The sequence below is a fragment of the Lissotriton helveticus genome, chromosome 4_1, assembly GCF_964261635.1.
Source record: "Lissotriton helveticus chromosome 4_1, aLisHel1.1, whole genome shotgun sequence".
Taxonomy (NCBI): domain Eukaryota; kingdom Metazoa; phylum Chordata; class Amphibia; order Caudata; family Salamandridae; genus Lissotriton; species Lissotriton helveticus.
This window is the reverse complement of record NC_136063.1, coordinates 291,513,884-291,539,777: the sequence shown is the minus strand read 5'-3', so window position 1 is coordinate 291,539,777 and position 25,894 is coordinate 291,513,884. Positions and strand designations below refer to the sequence as shown.

At 45.0% G+C, this 25,894-nt stretch overlaps 1 protein-coding gene across 1 annotated transcript in view; it reads right to left on the bottom strand.

Moving 5' to 3' along the window:
* The window catches only part of TMEM65 (transmembrane protein 65), a 293,983-nt gene that overhangs the window by 143,539 nt on the left and 124,550 nt on the right, over positions 1-25,894 (bottom strand). The window contains exon 3 of the mRNA XM_078686794.1: positions 19,403-19,470. Within this exon, the coding sequence (XP_078542920.1) occupies positions 19,403-19,470 (68 nt within the window). The remainder of the gene's footprint in view (positions 1-19,402; positions 19,471-25,894) is intronic.

Genomic DNA, 25,894 nt, shown 5'->3' with positions numbered 1-25,894 from the left:
ACACCACCCCGTGTTAGGCGCAATCTGCACCGCAGAGGTCGCGGGGACGCCAAGGCCGAACCGCGTAGTCCCGGGGGGTTCCTATATCGGGGTGACACGTCCGTCTGGAGCCAATCTGGTGGCCAAGCCCTTGCAGTATGTAGGGCCAGTGGAGGGTCGTGGCAACAACACTGCACCAGCAGTCAAGACTATTTCTCCACCCAGTTAGGCAGCAAATCGCAGCGTCGCAGGGAGACCAGGCATCCAGGACAAAGAGGCACATTCAAGTAAATAGGCCAGAGTCACAAAGGCCATGCAGACTTCTCGTGGCCATCCAGCATGCTCACAGGCGTGTAATATGCGTGGCCAGTTGCAGCATTTGGGGGCTGGAGAGTGTGTCGTTCGTGGGCCAGTTAGGGGACATGCGTGAGTCGGGGATGCGTGCTGGTGGTGGGGGCTAAGATGTAGTGCCCCCACCGAATGTGGAGATGCGGGCCGCCTGAAAGTCGCCCTAGAGCCCCCCGGGTGCACCCCCGTCACCCCCCAATCACAATCAGGATCCGCCGCCTGCTGCTCCCTCCCGCTGCCACACAGCCCAGGCAGTCTCCAAAATCGAGGCCCCGGCTCCCGAGGCCAGACCAGGCCGCAAGGGCCGGTCCCGCACCAGGGGTCCGCCCCTCCACCAACGGAGCCCACCGGGGGCAAGCAGCGGGCCTGGGAGAGCCCAACAGCAACCCCAATGCCAAGGGGGCTAACGAAGGGTCCCCACAGAAGACTCACCGAGCGCTCCGGCGCAGCAGGGTCACGTCCGGCGAGGCCCGGGAGGCCTCACCACTCCTCCGCAGTTTAGCCCGTTCTCGCCGTCCCCCGGCCTCTAATCCCGGCCAGCTTCATCCGATGGTCTTAGGGGTCGTCATCAAGCATTTTCCGACCCCTGGGCAGTGTCGGATCGTATGGGAATGGCCCCGTTTGCAGCCCGCTCGGCGGAGCTCTACATTTAGGCGGCCATTCCGCTCGCCTGCGTAGCCACGCCCCCCGAGACCTGCATATGCAGGTTACCAGGATTCCTTAAGACAACATTAATCAAGGTCAAGTGACTCACTAAGATCATCAATTTTACTCCATGTTTGCGTGCTGAATGCTCAATACATAGTACCACCCTTAAAATGAAGTGTTGCAATCCCCCTCAATCCCGGCCAACAGCCTTTTAGAAACAAAATCTGTTTTTTCTATAGAAGTAAAAGATTGTGGGCAAAAGATATGCTCTTGTCTCAGCGTTCTGCTAACGGAAGCGGAGACAGGATGATCAGGTTAATATAGATTTAGCAAATTTTCTCATTATACTTAGGGGAACGACAACTGGGCATTACCTGGCTTTGTCTTAACGTACCATTCAGCTAGAGAGAATAAACTGTCTTCATACATAAACAATGTGAAAGCACCTTAAACCAAAGCACACACAGGAGTTTAAAAATCTCCTACATGACCAAAGCCATAGCATAACACAGGAATACCTGAAACTGCCCCTTCAAAAGTGTTAAACCAAATTGAAGGATACTGAAGAGCAAATCAGCACTCATCTCACCATGCTCGTCTTGGATTGCATGTGATGCAAACTAATGTGTGGTGCTAAGAACAGAATCCCACAATTGGGAATTAAAAGATGGAAGCGCACTGCAAGAAATTAACCTAGTAAAAGAAAATTAATAAAAAATGGTTACTGATCAGCTCTTATAGTTTGATTAACAACAATGTCAACTGGAACATAATTTGAATGAGAATTTTGTGATTACCACAGCACAGCAGTGGTTCCAGTGGTGGGTCTACCCAGGACGAACAACCCTCAGCTGATCAAGGATAAGGACTGAATAGCTGCTTCATTCTATTGGAGATGTCTGCAGCTTCTGACAGTGTCTCATGACATACTAATCTCTTGGCTTAATAAGATATGGTTGTAATATCTGGCATTTGGGTGGTTTACAAATGTTTCTTTAGAATTGTAGACTGGTGGTCTTGAAGCCTCCTTCAACTTCTATAAATTCCAAATGGGTGTGCAGAGTCCTGCAGGGGGTCATCATGGAGTCAAACATTGTTCAACATTTATGTGGCCCCATTTGCATATCTAAGTAGATCTTATCATTTGAGCCCATTGACGTTTTGAGGGTGCCACGCAAATTATCATAAGAATGAATAGTAATGGACATTCTCAGTAAAATGTATCCCTGAATTAGTGCCACACCCCTTGTAAATTCAGTATGAAATCGGAGATTTATCTTTGATTTCAAATTAGACTGCTCCGCAAGGCTCGGGAAATTACTATCATCGTCTCATATTTCGGAGCCACATTTCAGGTGAAGATGTGTACTCAGTAAAACCCCTGCAGGTGCTGCAGGCAGGAGCACAGTCCGGCCTACAAAACATCACTGAGGAGCAGATGACACTACCCCAGATGTTTCAAAATGACTCTCGAATTAGGTCCACTTATTCTAGACTCTCACATATCTCAAAACCGGTTTTCATATTTTAATAATTTCAAGATCTCATTAGCCACGTATAAAAGATCAGGATTGCCCAGCTGGAGCTTCCTCCAATGCCCACCTCTAAATGGGGATTTCACATCACATTTACACATTCTCAAGAGCGGTGATGTCAGCAAGTGCAAAGATTCCACGATCTTGCATTTCTGAAAAGTCCAATGTAAACCTTCAGGTTGCGCAGCTTATGAGCAGCAATATTAATGTTGTTTGTCCTATCAGTAAATGTTTACTTTACCTTGTTAGCAGTAGCAATGACTTCACTCAGCTCATAACTGTGTTTGTACTATCTTTTAAACTTAGTACAATACTTGCAATTTGTTTTATAACTTCCATTTTCAAGGGAAAGCATTTCTTTTTCAAATACACAGATTCATATGTCACAGCCTCCAAAAACAGACTGACATGGTGAAGAATCACGACCTGACAGTAACATCTTTGAAAAGACACACATGATACAGTTGTTTCTGCCAATACTGCCAACGTTTGGAACTCCATGCTACCAGAGATGAGAGTAATAAACTCCTATTTATACGAACCACACTTTTTCCTACGAAAACCTCAGTTTTTCCCAACTGAGACAGAGTTCCATATTGGATCACCTAGAGAGCACCGGTCAGCTCCCAACCATCTGGCCTGCAGAAAAACAGCCCCCCTCGCCCCCCATGCCTAGCTCACCTTCTCTAATAGAACACAGCCCTATATTTTTTATTCTCCTTTAGTATTGAATCTATTTTGTAGGCTGTCCTCAATTGGACTTCGTGAACTCTTTGTTGTTACAATATTCGCAAACATTATATTTCACTGGACTAATTTTATGTAAAGTGCTCCGACTCCCCCGGGCACTACAGAAAACTGTCACTTCCATAAACGGACAAGCTTTGATGTTTGTTCTGTATTTTCTGTCCTTTAAGGTTCATCCTTCTCCCCCCCAAACTCAACGAAAAGAGGTACATTGCTCAGGTTTCATTTCTCATTCATTTCTTTTACTCGCCTTTTAGTTTTTCTACTTACACTCCAATCGGCTTTTTTGAAGACACATTTACTGCTCTACTCTTCCATTTGTTATCTTCCATCCTGCACAAGTGTTGTATATCATACTGTAATGGGAGATGTTATGTTAGTATGTTATCTATTTCTATTAGCAGCGTCATACACGTCACAGTGGAATGTTAGGAAGGTATTTATGTGACGTCATCTGTGCTAGTTGACAGATGACAGCTGCCGTTGTTGACACCAGTTGTTTCCCGCTACCGCGGGCCCTTGTGATTAATAAATACTTAATCAACACTTCATCCATCTCTGTGTCCTGAACTCTACAATTGGCGACGAGGGTCTTGTCACCACAAGGGTCGGCGGAGGTAATTGATGGATTTACCGATGATTGATGATCGAGTCATCCATGTCAAGTAATTGCGGGAGACAAAGCATTTAAACAGGTGTAACTCGGAGTGAGTACTAAGCGTTGGAATGAGGCGCTGATTAAGGAAAGCTTGCGTGAATTGACAAGTGGTAGCGCGTTAAGTAAAGCTTCAAAGGATCTTAACTTTTAAAATTAAGTATTGAAGTGCAGCGCTAATTGAAAGCGAGAACCTTGTCTGACGGCCACGCTGCGAAATCTGACTCGATTGTGAGGAAACAAAGCAGGCGGCAGTGGGGTGTGAAATTGACGAGGAAGCTTTCGCGCGTTACTACGGCAGCGCTCAGCTGAGGCGTCAGTCTGTTACCTCAGCTGAGACGCGTGAAGCATGCCGGGAGCGCGCTGATTGGAGCACATCACGACGTAAACAACGTGCGGCCATTTTGGGTCTTAGTACCGAACATCGGCTGTTCAAACAAGCCAGCTGAGGCAATTATCACACGCGCAGGAAAGTGAATGTAAGGAAATAACGAAATGTGTAGAAAATAACACAAGTAAGCCACAGAATTATAAACCGGAAGCAGGAAAGTCATATTTTATGTGAAAAACTCTGTGGGAATATCTTTTGAAAAATAAATAACATGGCAGAATGCAATAATATTTGTGCTCCTCCACGTTTCTTGGATGAGCCCGGAAAACCTACCATGAAGTGGAAGAAGTGGGTGAGGGCTTTTGAAAATTATATTGTCTCTATAGATGGAAAAAATTTCGATGCTGAAAGAAAATGTTCTTTACTATTCGGACTGTTGGGCAAAGCAGGTCAAGACATCTTTGATAGCCTGCCTGAATATGAAAGTCCACCTGGAGTGTTCATTCCCCTGAATGAATATCAGGAAGCATTAAAAAGATTGGAGAGGCAATTTGATGAGGAGAATAACATCATGGTTGCCAGGCATAAGTTTGCTCAAAGAAGACAACAAGAAGGGGAATCTGTAGAAGACTATGTTGCATGTTTAAGAGTATTAGCAGTAGAATGCGAGTATGAGGAAATGACTGATATATACATCAGAGATCAGATCGTATTTTATTGTTACACTAAAAAGGTGCAAGAAAGACTGTTGGCATGCAAAAGACCTACTTTAATGGAAGTCATAGATATTGCTAGAGGTATAGAGAGGTCTTTGATTTCCACTAAAGAAATATCTTCTACAGGATATAATTCTAATGTATTGTATTTGCAGGAAAAGAAGAAGGGTGATGGTAAGACTATTGAAAGGAACATGAATGAGAGAAGAGTGGGAGGTAAGCAGCTATGCTGTTTTAGATGCGGATCAAGTGACCACTTGGCAGACTTTAAAAATTGCCCTGCTGCAGGGAAGAAATGCATTAAATGCAAGAGGTATGGCCATTATTCTACCCTGTGCAAGACCAAGAGAGGTAGCGGTAACACAAGTATTAACACTGTAGGAAATTTTGATGAGGAAATGTGTGCGAATATTGTTTTGTACATAGAAATGGAAGATGGTAAAATAAAGGGTCCTATTAGTGATGTCAAGATTGGGGAAGTAGAACTTAAATTTACAGCTGATTCAGGTGCCCCAATCACTACTATATCAGATACCCTTTTTGAGGATAGGTGGAAGGGTGTGGAATTGACAGAGTCTGACATGAACCCGAAGGCATTTGGAGAAAAAGACATAAATATGTTGGGGTACTTCATCGACACGGTAACCTTTAAGGGGAGAGCGATTGAGACAAAGGTCTATGTTGCAGAAAAGGGGAGGATACTGGTGGGATGGAGAGACTTAGCCCAGCTGGGGGTGGTTTTGGTCCCGGGTGCAAAAGACCCAGTAATATTGAGGGAAGAATGGATGAATAGTATTAGTGAGGGGAGTGAAGACATAGATTTAAATACTGTTTTTCAAAAATATGAGGATGTGTTCAAAGATGTAATTGGTTGTGTAAAGGGGTTCAGTCACGACATAAAATTGAAAGAGAATGCAATTCCATGTAAGCACAAGGTAAGAACAGTGCCCTTATCTGTAAGGAATGAGCTAAGGGAGGCGCTAGAAAAATTAAAAGAGGAAGGTGTGATTGAAGAAGCAGAGGAATCTGAATGGGTTTCTGCTATTGTGGTGTCCAAGAAGAAAAAAACAGGGGACATCAGGTTATGTGTGGACCTGAGGTCGCTCAATAAGAACATTATAATAAACTGTCACCCCCTACCTAAAATACAGGATATCCTTCAGTCGACAGCTGGGTCAAAGTACTTTTCTCTCATAGATTTGAGGGCCGCTTATCATCAGGTGTGTCTATCAGAGAAGTCTAGATCATTAACAACTTTCATCACGCCGTTTGGAGCATTTAGATACATAAGACTTCCTTTTGGCCTGGCGTCATCTTCAGGAGTTTTTCAAAAACTCATGGATGTCTTGTTTGGAAAGGTGAAAGGGGTAGAAGCCTTTCAAGATGACATTTTACTACATTCTAAAACTGAAAGTGAGCACGTGAAATTGATAGGAACTGTTCTGAGGATCTTGAGAGATAAAGGCATGACAGTTGCCAGAGACAAATGCAAATTCATGACTGAAGAAGTGGAATATCTGGGACACGTCCTAAATGCCGATGGGATTTTACCCAAGGACGATTTGGTTCGTGCAATAAGGGAAGCTCCAGAACCAAGGAACAAGGATACACTCAAGTCATTCCTTGGCCTGAGTGAATATTATGCAAAGTTTGTCAAAAAGTACGCAGAAATGGTGAGTCCACTCAGGAAACTTCTTAAGAAAAATGAGAAATACGAATGGAATGACGATCAGGTTGAGGCTTTCAGATTGATCAAGGAGGAGATAGCCAGAGCACCAGCGCTGAAACCGTACGATCCACAACTGGAGAATATAGTAACTGTGGATGCAAGCAACGAAGGGATAGGAGCTGTGTTTTGCCAAAGGAAAGGTCATGAAGAAAATACAATAGCTTTTATTTCAAGACAGCTAAATGAAACAGAGAGACATTACAGCACTATTGAAAGGGAGACGTTGGCTTGTGTATGGGCTGTACACAAGCTCAAAGACTATCTATGGGGCAAGAGTTTCAAACTGATAACCGATCATAAACCGCTTGTGCACATGATGGACGGCAAGGGTCGAGGCAATGGCAATGCAAGTTCCAGGCTAATCAGACTAATGTCGAAACTTCAAGAATTCAACTTCGAAATTGAGCACATAAAGGGAGGAATGAACAGTAGAGCAGATTGTTTGTCCAGACTGCCAGTGAGAGAAGTTAAAGATGAGGAACAGGACGACAACGAATGCATAGTTGCGCACATAGACGCAACGATGATGTGTGATGGATCAATAGGTAAAGATGAATGGGAAGATAATGCGAAAGAAGACAATGTGTTGAGAAAAGTGAAGGAGTATGTGCAATCCAAATGGCCACATGTGAGAAACATGCCTAAAGAACTAAGAAATTATCAACAAGTGAGTGATGAGTTGACCCTTGAAAATGGGTTCTTGAAGAGAGGTGAAGTCTTCATACCACCATTTGGACTCAGGCAAAAAATTATTCTAATGGCTCACAGAGGGCACCCTGGCACCACGGCCACTAGGAATGTCCTGAGAATGCACTATTGGTGGCCGGGGGTGGACAGCGAAGTCAGGAATCTTATTGACAAGTGTGAGCAATGTTTGAAATCTGACAAACACTGGAGAATGGAGAGAAATGAATTGCAGATGGTACAAATCCCAGATGGCCCCTGGGCTAAGGTAGCAATAGATTTTGCAGGTCCTTTCAACATTTTGCCCAATGAGTGCAAACATCTAATAGTTCTAATGGACTACTACACCAAGTGGGTGTGTTACAAATTCGTGGAAATAGTTACTACAGAGGTAGTAATTAAGTTCCTAGATAAGATTTTTGAAAGAGAGGGACAGCCAAAGGTCATTGTATCTGATAATGGGTCACAGCTGGTATCTCGTGCTATGGTCGAATTTCTGAATAAGCGCGGAATAAAACAGGAAAAGACTCCTCTATACAGTCCCAAGAGCAATGGTCAGGTGGAAAGGATAAACAGGTTCTTCAAAGAAGGAATTCAAATGGCTGTGGCAAATGGAGTGAATGTGAAAGACTTTATTAAAACCAAGATCAATGCGTACAACAATACGCCTAAGGAAGCAACGGGTTTTACCCCGTTTTTCTTGATGAGAGGAAGAGCATGCAACAATGCCATGACACCGAAAATAGGTGTGTGGGAGAAAACAGCTGTTGAGTCAAAACAAATATGCGACAAAGAACTAAATGTGAGGGAAAACATAATATGCAAGCAAGCACAGAATAAAACGTACGCTGACAAGGTAAACAGAGCTAAGGATAAGGTCATCACACCTGGTGATTGGGTACTAATGAAAAAGCCTGGTTTAGTAAGCAAAGGAGAATCGAGACTCAGCAAACCAATGAAGGTTGGTAAAGCGTCAGGAGGTGCGGTGTTTGTTGAAGGAGAAGGATGGCGCAGTAAGGATGACATAGTAAAACTGAAACCAGGCCAAGAACAAATCATTATGAGAGAAGCTGAAGAGGGAGACGGATATCTCGATGAGAGTGTCCTAGAATGGGATGATGTGTCTGGTTGCTCAGAGGTGTTACATTCTAGTGCAAGTCCAGGACAGATGTGGGATTCTAATAGGAACTTCACCAGACTCTCCTCTAGCCTGGAAGGTTCTACTTTTGTTCAGGAGGATTCAATGATTGACAATGAAATTGAGAGGAATGGAAATACAGTAGCCGGTATGAGTGATGTTGGCAACCACCCCGGTGGGGAGCAAACGTCTAGATCGGGCAGAGTAGTAAGATTGCCCACCAGACTGAAAGACTATGTTATGGAATAAATTCAAGTTTTGTTTTCATGGAGGAAGGGAGATGTTGTATATCATACTGTAATGGGAGATGTTATGTTAGTATGTTATCTATTTCTATTAGCAGCGTCATACACGTCACAGTGGAATGTTAGGAAGGTATTTATGTGACGTCATCTGTGCTAGTTGACAGATGACAGCTGCCGTTGTTGACAGCAGTTGTTTCCCGCTACCGCGGGCCCTTGTGATTAATAAATACTTAATCAACACTTCATCCATCTCTGTGTCCTGAACTCTACAACAAGTAAGGTCGCCCAGTCTTCGCCACTGTGCGATAGACTAGGGAGAGTACCACTAAAACCGCATCTCAAGCACGGAAGGGGGTGGTATAAGACCTTCCATAGCCAATAGTTCAGCTCCAAGTGAACTCTAAAAACCGGTGACCTCTGAACTCAAAGGTTAAATAAAAAAAAATTAAAGGGAAAGGTGACAAAGGACAGCTAGTGCAGATGGAGTGGTGCTCACACCTAAAAATTGTCATGTTGGGGGCGTGGTCTCAGTACGAATGGAGTGAGACGCACGCCGCGAGACCTCCGGCAGACAGCCGCCTTTAGATGCTTTTACAGCGGAGTTGGGACCCTACCGGCACTGCTAACCATAGCGCACAGGCAGCAGAATGGATAGGGCACCTCCTGCAGTACGGATGACGGCCTTGATGGGTCCGTCGCGGGGACGCAACTCCTCTACCCTCAACGCTCGGGCCTGACTGTAGTGGCCGCCATCTTGCCTGCTGTGATCCCGAGCCCCGAGCACTGCTGTTAACCCCCACGGGCCTCGCTGAAGACTTGGCCAACCTGTGGGGGACGTCTGGCCCTGTGTGGACGCCCGCTGTGACTGGGGAGCTGACGAAGCTCGTTCCGGCGTCATCGTCTGTGGAGGCCGCCATCTTGGGCCAGTCCACTGCCCTGGGCGAGGCAGGGCGGATCTGTTTGCTGTGGTGCTCTTCGGGGCCTGAAGCCTTTCCCTACAGTGCCTGTTGCGCCCGGGCAGCCTGCGACGACTAGATGGGGCACCTGGAGGGCGCGAGCCTGCGGAGGAACTGGCTGCGACTTCGCTGTGGCTTCTCCTAAGATCGCCGACCCTCTGAACTGTTGAGCCTACGACCGGGCACAGGCCTACTTCTCCCCCTGCCTGCCTCACGCCGGCTCTGTGCGGGCCCCCTTGGCACTGCCGCTCTGTAAGGGTGCGGAGTAGTGGCAAGGCTCACCACATACAATATCTCCACTTGGCAGTAATTACTGGGCCAGACACGGCGGACCCCCACAGAAGACTACTGTTTGCTAGCTGCTTGACCCACTCGAGCGCCAGTGATGGACTGGGGCCTACCTTAGTGGTGCGCTGGTGATTCCCCCTGCGGCCTGCTGCTTGAGCTCTTGGAGGATCGGTTGCCTCTAGGAGCGTAAGGCTCTCCAATTCCCTGCCTTCTGCTACTGGGGGGCTCCTTGCACACCTTGGACTCCTGGGACCACGCTTGTCTGGGCTGGGACACTACCATCTTGCCGTTTTGCCTTGCGGCTGTGCTGTCTGTCTTGGAGTGTAGGACCCGGGCAGCAGAGGCTTGCGGACGAAGACTTTTGTGCAAAAAGGGGACATGTGATGAATGTTATTATCCTCCAGTAACCAGCACTGCTCTGGCTGGGATCTTCCTCACGTCCCTATCTCGCCTAGTGCAACCGATGCGGTCGCTCGTCCTGTGGCCTTGGACATTGTGGCTCCGAACTGGCACTCACCTCCCAGACCCTCTTTTTGACTCGCCTGCATTACGCTTGGCATAGCGCACACAGGGCTTCAGTCCTCAAGCTTCGATCATTTGGGAACTGAAAGCTCTGGCAGCGTGGCAGGACATTATCCAGCACATCCGCTTTATGGAGGAGAGTCGCTCCCCGACTAGCTCTCGGCCCTCTACACCCTGAAATAATGGATGTGCACCTCCCCTCGAATTGGTTTGCTTCGACGCTCACACCTGAAGCTTGGTACAGTTGTGTTGGAGCCTCGCCCTCCGAAATGATGTCCTCCCAGCTCCACATGGCAGCGCTGGCGGCACTGGGCTGTCTGATCAGACGGCACGCTTTAAGCTTGGAAACCCACCCCCTTTCCTGCTCCTGGTGAGAGTGACTTCTCAGGGATAACCCGTGCCCTTGGGCCTCGTTTGTCCCCATACTGGAACAGGACACTGTGGCCCTGTTGGCCTATGTTGCATTTTATTTATTTTGCTCTCTCCTTTCTTCTTTTCTTTCTTCTCCTTTTTTTTCTTTCCCTGCAGAGGGTGGGGGCGCCCCTTAAGATTACCTCTCCCTTTTCACGAGGGTGACCTCCCGCTGTCCCTTCCTCTTGTGGCACCGTCCTGCTTCTTAATATGGCGAAACAGATTGCATACAACCGTGAACCATTCATGGCTACTGTCCCTTGCTTGAAAATTCTGTCCCTCAACCTTAAGGGACTTAACTCTCCCAATAAGCGACACCAGATATGGCGTTACCTCCTGCACCACAATCCTGATGTAACCCTCCTTCAGGATGTCTCCCGCATGGCCCATCCTCGGCCGCTTCCAAAATAGCTGGAGTGGTGATACTCTGCAGGCCTGCCATCCCACAGGGGGAATCCAAAGTATTTTGCGGCAAAGATGGTCGTTCATCAAGGTGGGGGTCAAGATCAGACACTAGTCTCTCACTCTGTGCAATGTATAAGCTCCTAATTAAGCGCAGGACTCTGATCTCCGGGCACTCCTGAGGGACCATATACCGCAGGCGGATCCTTAACTTATCATAGGGGGCGATTTCAACATGGTGTGGGATGCTGCTATGGATCGCAGGGAAGGTTCCTTTCAAGCGACGGGTGCTAGGTCATTTGCCCTCAAGAGGCAGTTGTCTGACCTTGGCCTGCTGGATACCTGGCGCTATCACTCGCCCAACACACGTGACTATTCCTATTACTCCCATGTGCACCGCTAGTGCATGCGCATTGACATTTTATCTCTCATGCTCTGATCGGTGAGACACTATCAGTCTCTATGTCGGACATGTCTTTCTCTGATCATGCCCACATTGAGCTTCATCTGCGGGAATCTGGCTTCATGCGTTCCAGAGGCACCCCGCTGGCACCTACTTCCACACATTCTTTGAGACCCAGTAGATATAGGAGAACTACGCGCAGCTATTGAGTCTTATTTTGAAACTAGCGCCATTCACAAAACTCGCTTACCCGTAGTGTGGGACGCATTCAAGGCCACGATCCACGGTCATATCACATCTATTACGATTGCACAGGCGTGGGACGCGCGCCTTCTGGAAAACAACTTTTCCAGAGGTATAAAAGCTCTTGAAAAGCAGGACCAGGAGCGCCCCTTACTCACACATAAACGACGCCTGGCAACTTTCCAAGAGCAGCTGCGCACCCTTAGAACTAATAAAGCTGAACTAGCTCTCCTGGCACTAGCTAAAGCAACGTTACTTCGAAGGGGGGGACAAGGTAGGCGTGATTCTGGCTAGACGCCTTCGGTCACGGGCAGCTAAGGTGTACATGGCTAACATCCAATGCGGCAAAGGCACGCGGGCTACTACTGAGGAGTCCAAGCGTGATGATTTTCATACCTACTACTCGTCACTTTATGCCAAAGCCACACCCTGTCCAGATCAGGCACAAATAATTCGAAATTAATGCATCTGGACACCGATCAGTCAATATCATGCCCAACTGGAGGATCCACTCACCCGAGAAGAGCTTGCGCGTGCGCTAAAGGATCTTCCCCATGGGAAGTCTCCAGGGCCGGACGGACTCTCCCTATCCTTCGATCACATCTTCGTGCCACAGCTTCAGACACACCTATTGCGACTTTTTAATTCTTTCACCGGCACTGCCGGGCCATCTCCCTCTATGGGGCTGGCGGAAATCACCCTCCTTCCTAAGCCAGGTAAAGATCCCACTCTTTTTTCATCCTTCCGCCCCATAGCTCTCTTAAACACAGATCTAAAAATGTACACTAAAACATTAGCTAAGCGACTCGATCCCCACGTACCCGGCCTTATTGAGCCTGACCAGGTTGGCTTCATCCGCCGCCGTCAGGGCATGGACAACGTGCGTCGTATTGTGCATCTAGTGGAGAAGGCCCACCACTGGAACATACCTGCATGTTTACTGTCTCTCGACGTGGAGAAAGCGGTCGATCGGGTAGATTGGACCTTTCTTCGGGCAGTCCTTCATAAAATCGGGCTAGGCCCGTTATTGATAGCCCGGATCATGGCCCCTTATCAGTCCCCGCAGGCCCGGGTGAGGGTCAATGGTCAACTCACACATCCCATATCTATACACAGAGGCATGTGGCAGGGATGCCCCGTTTCCCCCTTTTTGTTCGCCCTTGTGGTGGAACCCCTGGCTGTAATGATCCGCCAAGCCCCCGACATTGATGGCATCCCCTTGGAGGCCAGCAACACAAAGTGGCTCTCTTCGCAGTTGTTGCAAACAGAAGGGGGAGAGAGAGAGTCAGTGGATTCAGTCTCCCTGGTCATGCGAATAAACAAAGTAGAATCCACTCAGAGTGGTGGTGATCCCTAAAGTGATGGGGAACACACAGTGTTGTTTAAATGCCCCTCACACACCAACAGGCCCCTTGGTGTCATGCTTCATCATCGGGGCCTTCGCACCCCTCTGCGGGATGCGCCGTGCTACGACTCGCGACTACGCAGGAGCACTAAGTAGTGACCTATGTGAGGGGGTGTGTTTATTAAAGGAGTGAGTGAGGTGAGGTGAAAGTGAGTGGTTAAAAAATACCTGGCACGTAGGTAAAAAATAATTTTATTAAATCCTCGGCTGGTATTAGTAAAAGAAGTGCAAAGTGGGGTTGTAAAAATACATGTTAGGGTATTACAACCGCCTCAAACTGTCAACATGTTTCGGAGCGCAGGGGCTCCTTCTTCAGGACAAAGATAAGCACAGATCCTCCCCTTACTCACATGTAAATGTAAAAGTGTATAAAAAAAATGTATTACAACAATGTGTAATGTACCTAACAATGTTTATATATAGGTAGGTTCAGTTGCGCCCAATTGGCGTTTGATGAAAACCTGCAAAAAGAAAGCACAATAAACACACTGGTCTATAGTACACAAACTAAGAGAGAAAAGCTGGTTCTCTTAGTGTAAAAGGGTAAGCCCAAAGTGAGGGTCGCAAAACCCTGTAAGGATAAAAATGGACAAACACAGCAACATACAGACATACAATCACAGTGTGGAAATACTCTCTACTCAGGTGGAAAGAGAGAGAAAAACAAACAGGTTTATAAAAGGCTTACTTATAGTTCTCAAAATCAAAACCTCATGAGCCCATGCGTGTTATTGGGGGATCCTTCCTTACTGCTCAGTAAAAGTAACCTAAAAGACATTAATACGTGGGATTTAGTTTGTTGTACACACAAACTCCCTTAAGCATCAAGGTAGTACTTAATGTCATGGCCCAACTCACGGTTACTGCAAAAGCTAGTTGCCTGCCTTCCCTCAGCGCGGCTCCGATGAAGTGAACGTTGGAAACGCTGGTGTCCTTTTTATACTCTCCTAATTCGCAATTAGTTGGTTGTGGATTGAATGATAGGACCCGGGAAATGCCCAAATACGGGGACTGTTATAATGTAGATCCGGAACTGCGCGCCCGATTAAGCGTTTGGAGACGCGCATGCGTGCATAGACCTAAGCTTAATTGCGTGTGCGCATGCGTCGAGGCGAGTGAAGCAGCGCATGCGCGTACCATTAACACTAATGGGAAATGCGGTGTAAACACGCATCTGTATAGTTAAAGTACTGATCAGGAGCGGTATTAATGTACCCAGGATCGGCCAAGCGCTGTTTAGGAATGGTTGTCTAAGCAAGGGGAATGCCTAATAGAGTCAAAATATGTATATCTGGACCCAGGAGGTTAAGAGAGAGTGAGCCTAAAAGTAGTATGGTCAAGTTGGCAATGTTAATAGAGATATATCTTGGGGAGCAGTTTAACCATTACGGAACCTCCGTGATTACCCCATTGACTATGGCCATCACATACCGAGATGAGATGCAGAGTTCAAAAAAGCTGGCCTGATATAGCTTAACTTGAGAAGCCCTGTTTAACAATTATTCCCAAGTTGGGCAGATAGTGTAAACAAGGGGGATGCCTGATAGACTCAAAAAATGTGTGAGTCTGGACCCTCGAGAGTCTCATAACGGTGTGGTAATTTAGGGACACATCAAGGGGGACAGATTGACCATCACGGAACATCACATATCAGGCTGAGATGCACAGTTCACTAAAGGAGTCCTGATATAATTTATCTTAGCAGATTCCAAGGAATGGAGTCATTGAGGCCGGTAGTATCGGTCCCAAGACGGAACACCCTAAATTACCACACCATTATGAGACTCTCGAGGGTCCAGACTCACACATTTTTTGAGTCTATCAGGCATCCCCCTTGTTTACACTATCTGCCCAACTTGGAAATAATTGTTAAACAGGGCTTCTCAAGTTAAGCTATATCAGGCCAGCTTTTTTGAACTCTGCATCTCATCTCGGTATGTGATGGCCATAGTCAATGGGGTAATCACGGAGGTTCCGTAATGGTTAAACTGCTCCCCAATATATATCTCTATTAACATTGCCAACTTGACCATACTACTTTTAGGCTCACTCTCTCTTAACCTCCTGGGTCCAGATATACATATTTTGACTCTATTAGGCATTCCCCTTGCTTAGACAACCATTCCTAAACAGCGCTTGGCCGATCCTGGGTACATTAATACCGCTCCTGATCAGTACTTTAACTATACAGATGCGTGTTTACACCGCATTTCCCATTAGTGTTAATGGTACGCGCATGCGCTGCTTCACTCGCCTTGACGCATGCGCACACGCAATTAAGCTTAGGTCTACGCACGCATGCGCGTCTCCAAACGCTTAATCGGGCGCGCAGTTCCGGATCTACATTATAACAGTCCCCGTATTTGGGCATTTCCCGGGTCCTATCATTCAATCCACAACCAACTAATTGCTAATTAGGAGAGTATAAAAAGGACACCAGCGTTTCCAACGCTCACTTCATCGGAGCCGCGTTGAGGGAAGGCAGGCAACTAGCTTTTGCAGTAACCGTGAGTTGGGCCATGACATTAAGTACTACCTTGATGCTTAAGGGAGTTTGTGTGTACAACAAACTAAATCCCACGTATTAATGTCTTTTAGGTTACTTTACTGAGCAGTAAGGAAGGATCCCCCAATAACACGCATAGGCTCATGAGGTTTTGATTTTGAGAACTATAAGTAAGCCTTTTATAAACCTGTTTGTTTTTCTCTCTCTTTCCACCTGAGTAGAGAGTATTTCCACACTGTGATTGTATGTCTGTATGTTGCTGTGTTTGTCCATTTTTATCCTTACAGGGTTTTGCGACCCTCACTTTGGGCTTACCCTTTTACACTAAGAGAACCAGCTTCTCTCTCTTAGTTTGTGTACTATAGACCAGTGTGTTTATTGTGCTTTCTTTTTGCAGGTTTTCATCAAACGCCAATTGGGCGCAACTGAACCTACCTATATATAAACATTGTTAGGTACATTACACATTGTTGTAATAAAAAATTTTGTATACACTTTTACATTTACATGTGAGTAAGGGGAGGATCTGTGCTTATCCTTGTCCTGAAGAAGGAGCCCCTGCGCTCCGAAACATGTTGACAGTTTGAGGCGGTTGTAATACCCTAACATGTATTTTTACAACCCCACTTTGCACTTCTTTTACTAATACCAGCCGAGGATTTAATAAAATTATTTTTTACCTACGTGCCAGGTATTTTTTAACCACTCACTTTCACCTCACCTCACTCACTCCTTTAATAAACACACCCCCTCACATAGGTCACTACTTAGTGCTCCTGCGTAGTCGCGAGTCGTAGCACGCCGCATCCCGCAGAGGGGTGCGAAGGCCCCGATGATGAAGCATGACACCAAGGGGCCTGTTGGTGTGTGAGGGGCATTTAAACAACACTGTGTGTTCCCCATCACTTTAGGGATCACCACCACTCTGAGTGGATTCTACTTTGTTTATTCTCTTCGCCGGTGACCTGGTTCTAACGCTCACCCATCCGCACACCTCCCTCCCGGCCCTTCTTTCCCTGCTACGGTTCTTTGGATTGGCATCTGGCCTCAAAATTAACCATGAGAAGTCCTGGGTACTGAACTTCACGATCCCGAAGGAGGAAATCTCTACACTTCAGTCCCTTGCCCCTTACCAGTGGGCTACCAACTCTATTCTACACCTGTGTCGTCAATTAACTCCCACGCTCGCCACATGGTCCCAAGTCAATTGGCAGGACTGCAGGAGGGCGGTGCTGGACGACCTACGAGTCCGGAAGCCTCTTACCCTCTCTTGGTTGGGCCGCCTGCATGCAGTTAAGATGTTGGTGTGAGCCAAAGTCCTATATCTATTTCAATGTCTCCCTACTCCTATCCCGCAACACCAGATCCAAAGTCTCCAATGCGAAATCCCTTACTTCATCTGGGGCGGGCACAGGGTGCGTTTCTCTAACAAAACTCTTATGCTTCCCCGAGATAGGGGTGGGCTGGCATGCCCAAATTTGTTGGAGTACTACTGGGCCTCCCATCTCCTTTTCATCTCTGAGTGGACGGCGCGTGAGAGCGAGAAGGTCTGGTTTCATATGGACAGAGCGGTCACTGGACGATCCATTTGGGACCTCCCCTGGCTGTCCCGGATTTCACGCTTCCCTGGTGCCTACATGGCCCTCCCCACTCAGACAGAACTTGACATTTGGGACAAAGTAGCAGTTTCTAAGGGCCTCACCACTTTTCCGTCCCCTCATACCCTCATCGCTGGGAACTCACAGTTCCCACCTGCCACCAACCCCCAAGTTTTCTCTGACTGGCTGGATGGTGGATGCAGAACAATTAGAGACCTCTTAAAAAAAGAAATCTTATGGTTAAGTCAATCGTTCAGTGTACATGTGAAACAGAGCAGACAATAGCATGAACATGAAAGTGGCAGTTATGAGCGGAGTGTCTTCACATATTAGAGATTTCTGTACCCCGAAGAAAAATTCAGAAATGTCAAGCTTCCTCTCCCTATTTCCATGCCCATCTCCTTCTGTTTAGTAGTCTCGATAAGTGAGATAGTTGCCCCACACATTTTCCCATTCCTTAGGGCAGCCCCTACTTTGGTAAACTATTTGCTCCATCTATTGGCACCAATCCATGTTGGATTTCCAGTCTTCAGTGAAGGGGGGGGGGGGGCGGCTTCTCTGCACCCCTAGCGCACACTATGTTGCTCTCAGCCACCCCTTCCAATATGTAATCATGATAAATTAAAACAAATGAATGCTCAAGGGCAATTCCTGGCTACCACTTTGTCCGTAAAAAGGTTAATGCATTACAAAAGCACACATTTCCTGAACACAACAACAATAATCTGTATTTAAAACGTTCAATGCTTATGATGAGCTGAGCTCGTAATGAGGCACAGTGGAGCTGTGCTCATGACGAGCTGAGCTAGTCATAACTGCCGCGGAACGCCCACGCGGGGCTAATTCCCCGCCTGTGCGGGCGTTCTATGGGAGTGGGCGGAGTCGTGATGAGCCCAGTTCGTCATGAGCACAGCTCCACTGTGCAGCATGACGAGCTGGGCCCTTCACGAGCACCCTGGTGCCGCGCGCGGCCCCTCCCCCCCCCCCCCCCACCCCCCCACACCGCGGGGGAATTAGCCCCACGTGGAAGGGGTTAAAATGCCAGGTCTGCAAAGTAAAGACAAAGACTATACACCTGCTCTCAATTAGAAGCTGTAATTCATGATGCATCTACAGGGTGCATGCTGTCCCATCACGAAACGGTACAAAGCAATCACCCAAGGGGGCTCCAGTTTTGTTCATCTTTTTGCTGCAGTTTTTGAAGAACTTATGTCACCAGGTTATTCAAACCTCAATATTCAGAGCTAATAACACACTTGCTGACATTCAGAATACACCAAGGTCATGTTAAAGCTCATGCTTTCATGGACTCTTTGAATACATCAACATCTGAGAGCATTTATTCAGACATAACTTTCAAGCCAGTAAGAAACGTACATACATTTATGTTTTTAAATGATGTGGGATCCTCAGTGTCAACACAAAATAAGTTTACAGAAAGGTTAATCTATAAAAGATTAAATGCCAGAGAACATGGGCTAATAATTCCAATTTTGTTTAATACAGAAATTCATAACTGACAACATGGCTGAAATCAATGCATCGCAGAATATTTAGGTATACTTTAACCCTTTCCATGCTCATGACGGAACGGTTCCGTCATGAGCTACGGTTGAGCTGTGCTCATGACGGAACCGTTCCGTCATGACCACGCCCGTTTCTATTACCGCCCAGCACCGGAGGGGGAAACGCGGTCGCGCTGAAGAGGTTAAAAAAAACAAAACGATTTGCTGTAATAACATGTCTAACGGTGGTTATTAAGTACCTAAACTATACAATAAGCGGGATACATAAATCTGAAACATAAATCACGGGAAATTCCTCATCAGACTTTCAGCATAACAAAATCACTTTCGTCAAATTGCATCAATTAATTTATTCTCTTAGAAAATAAAGTAAGAATTTATACTTACAGCAACAATCATTATGGCATTATCAAGAAAGCCAAATCCTATGAAAGGTAATGCGTTGTGGAATCCAACTGGAAAAGAGGAATAATACCTAATTAGAATATGAATACAAAAACACTTAATATGAATTTGGTTTACCAATGTGAAATATCTTGATTTAACCAATGTTAACAGACATCCTAGCTTCTCAAATCAGTGACATAGGTTATTGTAGCTTGTTGTTAAATTGGAAAAAACGTTTCTTTTGTTATGCCTTACTGAAAACTGCTTTGAAGTAAACTATAACCAATGAACAACTACGAACAAGAGGACGGCAAAACAGATCCTACTTAGGCTTTCATGTTTGTACTGTATTCATATTATATATTATTGTCCTCTACCTAATAATATAAATCTCTCTGCAAGCGTCCAAATACAGCTCTAATTTCCTTTTAGAAATTCTCATGTTTATTCCATCTCTCTTTATCTGAAGAGCAGGTAAAAACAGGCTCTGACACAAAGAATGACATTGCAGACCTAGGGATTAAAGTAAAAAAGTAGGAAAGCAAATAGTTAGGCTTACCAACCACCTCACACCAGTGAGTGTGCTAGATAATGGATGATTGTTTTGGAAGCTTCTCTTCGTTGTACCACTCCAGCCCTCCCATCTACCGTATGCCAGATTTACACACCAGAAGATAAAACAGAGTCTTATCCCACCCTAACTGATGGAAGTTTCTTATTCTCAAGTAATTTTCAATTTTTTGGGTGGGGTGTAAACAGGGTGACATTTCTGTGAGCAAAGGATGCTCAGGTTACTGGAGTATTTAGGCTTATGCCATTACATGACTTGCATTAATTGCATAATGTGTGGTTTGGGTACATTTACAATGTAGTCTTTTGTGATATAAAGTTTGAGGCTACTGAGTTTTGAAAATCATATATGCCATCAGAGTTACATTATGAAATGACTCTTTTTTTTTTAAACTCCTAGTCAAAACACCATCACTTGTATAAGAGGTGGAGCAATAAAAAAAACAATAGAATTTCTTTTCTTTTTCTTCTAAGAAAAGTAAACAAAAAAAATCAACAACAAATTGGAGATACCACAGTGAAAATGTCGAAAATATCTGAATGAGTAAATCTTTAACAAAACCAGTTAAAAACATAGGATTGGAGGTATTTTCCCATTTACAGACAGTGGTAGGCCTAGTTAAGAAGAGACATGGGAAACCGGTTTTATGGCACTTTTGGGGGCTCGCAGAAGTGGTAAAGGCGCCTATGTTGAAAGGAAGGATTGTAGGCTTTCAGCTGTGTAGGTCGGTGGAGTGAACTTTTGAGGACTATCTTTATTTGGAGGGTGTGATGAATTTAGAGGTTAGTGTGTTAATGACAGTCATTTTATAGCTAGTCACTGTTGGGTAGTAAGTTGGATATTTTATAAAAAAGGATCCAATGTTCAACACCAGTTACTACTAACTTTCTCCAATAGGGGTGGGCCTTTTTACGTTTTTCTTATCACTTGTTGGACTAATACCCCTGCTAGAACAGCAGTCAACAAGTCTGACCTGATGTAATCCAATCTTTGCGTTGTGTCCTAATTCAATTCTTAAAAATGGAGATGAAAGGATCTTTGAGTTTCAGGCCCAGATTTATAATGAAATAACCTCCACTTTAACACTAGGTCATGATGTATCCTCAAACACCTGATGCTGCGATTTCAATCGTACCAAAAACTCCTAGATGATCTTAACATAAAGCTTATTGACTTTCACACAATCTGCAATCCAACCAATAACCACCCGATGGAAAGACTCTTACCATGCAAACTTTGGGCAGTGGTGGAATGGAATGTGTCTCACCCACAGAACTGAAATGAATCTTGCAAAACCAGAACCTAGAATAATACACATAAAAGAACTGCGGCTACATTCACAAACCTCCTTTACAAGTAACCAACTTGCAATGAAATCTGAATCTCTTGAATGGGTTATGCATTTTATTGTCATAGAACACGTTAGATTACATGTATTTTTCCTTTTTTGGAACGTTTATTCACTTGATTGCTTAATATTTGCCTTAGATTGTTCCATGATCAAGAAATCCAAAAGAAATATTTAACACAGAGTGTATAGGTCAGGACAAATGCCTATTTCCATTCATAACTCTCATGATCAAGTGGTGACCCAATATTTAAACCGATTTACCAAGTTATAAAGATAGTGGGTACATTTTCTAATTGTATATATTTGGAGCATCCGGTCTCTTTAAGAGAGCGTCGTAAATTCTAGATTCTAACAAGCATGCAGAGTACTATCCAACTCCAATTTGCTATCTCAGTTATATTTGATTTGGAATCTTACATCAATAAATAGATTGTACTTAATTACGGATTATGTGCCATGATGTTCTGTCTTGTGGGTTCAGCTGTAATTAGATTGCCAATAAAAAGCCATTAGGGGCTAAAATTAATTTCTCTGACATAGTAATTGCAGTTCTGCATTGGCATGTGTTCCACACGCGCTCTTTTGCTGGAGTTCAATACCACAAGCAAAGACAGCACAGAAGTAAAGAATAGAAGTGACATGAAAGAGATTACCTAAAGATCGAATTGCCAGAAACTCGGTTTTACCAAGTATTGACTTTCTGATAACAGTTAAAAAAAATCTACAATCAAAAACAAGAAGGGCTAGCTAATTGTGCAGGTCTCTTTCTATTTAGTAGTAATATCTACCACTTGATCTACTGATCAGTAAACGTTAAACAAATCACGGTTTCTCAGGGCATATAGAAAGCACGGTTATTTGTATGAAAAGTATCGCCCTCATTTTCCCATACGAGTTGCTGGAACAATAAAACTTCTCAGGTTGGAATGACTATGTGCAAAATACGAGAAGAGGCGAAGAGATCACGAAATAATAACATTTGAACTTTAATAAACCTTAGTTGAGTACCTACTGCAATTGCAGTTATCACGTAATGCGACATGGAGCTTATGGGTTCGGTACAAATGGAATGCTTTAAAACAACATACCTAGAACCATTTTGCAGTTTGCAACAGTACACAAAAGGAAACTAAAGGCACATCAAACTTTATGACCTTCTTAATATCACATTGAAACAAAGAACACTAAGGGTTTTGAACATGTTCCGTAATTCTCTTTAAAGGATTTGCTTCCGGGTTATCACATAGCCACTAAAAGAGGGAAGTTTGATGGCTGTCAGGTCTTCTAAACCATAAATATCAGCCCTCATGGCCACTGATGGAACTTTTAGTGTAAAGTCAATATAATGCTTAGGAACTTATATTAGGCTGCCCACAACCCTCTAACTCAGTAACACATAGGGACTGACAAAACTTTTAAAGCATCACTCACTCTCGTTCATCCAAATACACAATATCACAAAATTAGTGGCCTGTGACAAGACATGGCCTTCCACTCTAATATCAAGGGAGCATGATATGGCTTCAACAGTTTTGATCCTTAAATAGAAAGGTGACATTCCATGAGGCACTCTCCCACAACAATATTCTTTGAGTAATTCATATTACTTTAGAGATGACTGAAAAAGTATAAATCCTCTAAGACAGCAGACCTGAAATAATGCTTGAAGTGTCCGTGGAATTAGCACATTGAAAGGTATGCCGTTCTTACCACTCAGTCTTTACCCAGCATAAAGTTACCATACAGGTTACCAAAAAGGCTTTGTGAAGGGGCGACAGCTACATGAGCTAACGTATGATCTGATAGGCGCCATGGATATAGCTTTGGCCGAGAACCTGCCATTGGCCGCCCTCACGCTGAATGCAACAAAGGCCTTCGACAGGGTCAATTGGGTATACCTGTCAGGGGCCTTGGCCAAGTTTGGCGTGGGTGCAGGGTTCCGTCGTGCGGTCGGCCTACTATATCGTAATCCAATGGCACGCTTATTAGTCAATGGCGACCTATCGAACCCCTTTACCATCACTAGGGGGACACGGCAGGGTTGCCCGCTCTCCCCCCTACTATTCTATTTTTACATCGAACCCTTCGCACAACGACTGAGGGATGAGGTCATTATCAGACCTTTTTCTTACAGAGGGTGGGAGAGGAAGGTAGCCCTATATGCCGATGATGTGCTTATCCTCACGTCAGAGGGTGACTACCGCACTCCCCGTAATTCTAGAAATTGCCCAGGAATTCGGTCGAATTTCTGGTTATCAGATTAATGCTGCAAAGACCGAGATGCTTGTCTGGAATGACATGGGAGCGCTATGGAGGTACAGGCAGGTTCTTCAATGCAGTATTTGGGCTTAAACATAGTAAAAGATATGAATAAACTTGCCCTAGTTAACCTCTCAGCTGTAGCTAAAGAATGTAGAAAGTTATTACAATCATGGTCTCACCTCCCACTTTCCTTAATTGGGAGGGTTAATTTAATTAAAATGTCGATTAAACTGAAGGTCCTACAAGGACTGGCAAAAATGTGGGTCGAGGTAACAAAATCTATTAAGCAGGGGTATTTCTGTGATAAAACACCGCTATGGGGGTTAACTGAAAGTCCCGAATGGCTAGGAGATAGTTTAGCTGTGCCCTTGAGAGAGGCGGGCCTTGAAGTGTGGGGAGACCTCTTTTTTTAAGGGGATTTGCTTTCATGGGAATATCTTCAGATCAAGATTGGACCCAACCTTTCAAGGTTTAAATACCTGCAAATGGCCAGCTGGACTCAAGCGTATAAAACTCTACCCCCTAGAAGGAATAAGTTTGCACTTGGAGGCTATAGCCTATTAATTACCAATCTAGTGAATAGGGGACCGACTAAAAAAGAGATCTCACAATGGTACAAACTCATACTCGAGGAAACGGACGGGGAATTTAGCTTACCGGACCGGTTGTGGGGCCCTTCAATTATTGGCCATAACCTGCAAGAACTTTGGTCCACTTCATTTGGGCTTTTAAAGAGCATTGTGAAGCCCTTATGGTTACGCAGAAATCACCTCTATACTCTGCATAGGGCATACTACTCTCCCCTTAGACTATCTAAATTTACCACATGCAATTCAGTTGCATGTGCTAGGTGTGGGATGGTGGCAGCATCGGATACCCATATGTTTTTTGAATGCCCCCGGTTAGCTTCATTTTGGGATGCAATCAGCAACACCCTTACAACAATGGGGGCTCCGGTTACCATAGATTTGCCTCTAGTGATTTTTGGGATCCAAGTTGGAGTACAGAGCGCAGCTAAAAGCTTAGTGTTCTATGCTGTGCTATTAGCAAGGAGGGAGATCTGCAGGAAGTGGAAAGTCCCTTCACCTCCTTCCCTCAGTGACTGGCAGGCGTCCATCTTGCAGACTGCACGTATGGACCTCGCTAGGTCTGGCAATCAGAGTAAAAGGGTTTTTTGGCATATGTTATCATGGGTGCAATGAAGTATCCGGGGTGTTTTTTTTTGTTTTTTTCCCCGGGTCCGATGATTACACTACTATGGTGTTTTTTTTTTGTTTTTTTCCACACCATTTGTATAGCCGATGCCCGGTCCTCTGTTGGCTGTTACTTCTATCAATGGTTACCGTTGACTAGGTAATCGGTGTTATATGCCTTTACGACGAAGCCCGCAACAGCTGAGGGATGGCTGGCCCCCCATTAGTTCGTTCTCTATCCCTGCCGGTTTTAACAACTGAGACAGCTGGTAGAAGGCTTGTTCGGTCTGGCATTTGACACCATGGTGGTAATGAGGACAAAAAAAAAAAAGTTACCATACAGGTCTTTTTTTGGTACATTAACATACATCTACATATACACACACAACATATATATACAGACACTATATATTACCTACTGGCGGGCACCAGTAGGTATAGTTAGGAGCTTGTTTCTATTCAAAAAGCGTTTTTTCTTTTGCCAATATCTTTGGTGCTGTTTGATGAATCTACGCAAAATTTTCAAAACTAATGGCCCGCTCCGGTCAGCTCCTGCCTTGAATGTTTAGGGGGTGATTTGTCAAACGGGACCCGAGAAAAAAGGGGGGTCCCAAAACGTGTTTTTCACATGTTAATTTCCAAAGGAATTTTGACCAGACTACAGCCCGAACTGCTGAACGGAATTACACCAAATTTAGCAAAAAGGTAGCCCTTGGTTCAGAAAGCGACCTTTTTTTAAATGGTGTAAATCCGTCCAGTAGTTGCTAAGAAATTTAAAAAATAGAAATATCGATATCTGAGCACCAAGGAAGAGTCTCGAGCACCAGCTTCATTCTAATTGGCTGTCAACACTACAAACCAGGAAGTGTTTGCAGACGTCTTGTGAGTCACAAGAAAAAGGCAAACAAAAAAGAAAAAAACAAGAAAGGGGGCAGGGTAGAAATATCCTTACCCCCTAGGCCTGCTCAGGGGGTCCCACAAGGACACCCAGGCTCCAAAAAAAGCATTAAAAAAAAAAAAAAGATTTGCCTAATTTGCGCTGGGTGCACGAATCCGGCCGAAATTATATATATAAAAAGAAACAAAGAGCTGTCTCCCGAGCTAAATTTGTAAAA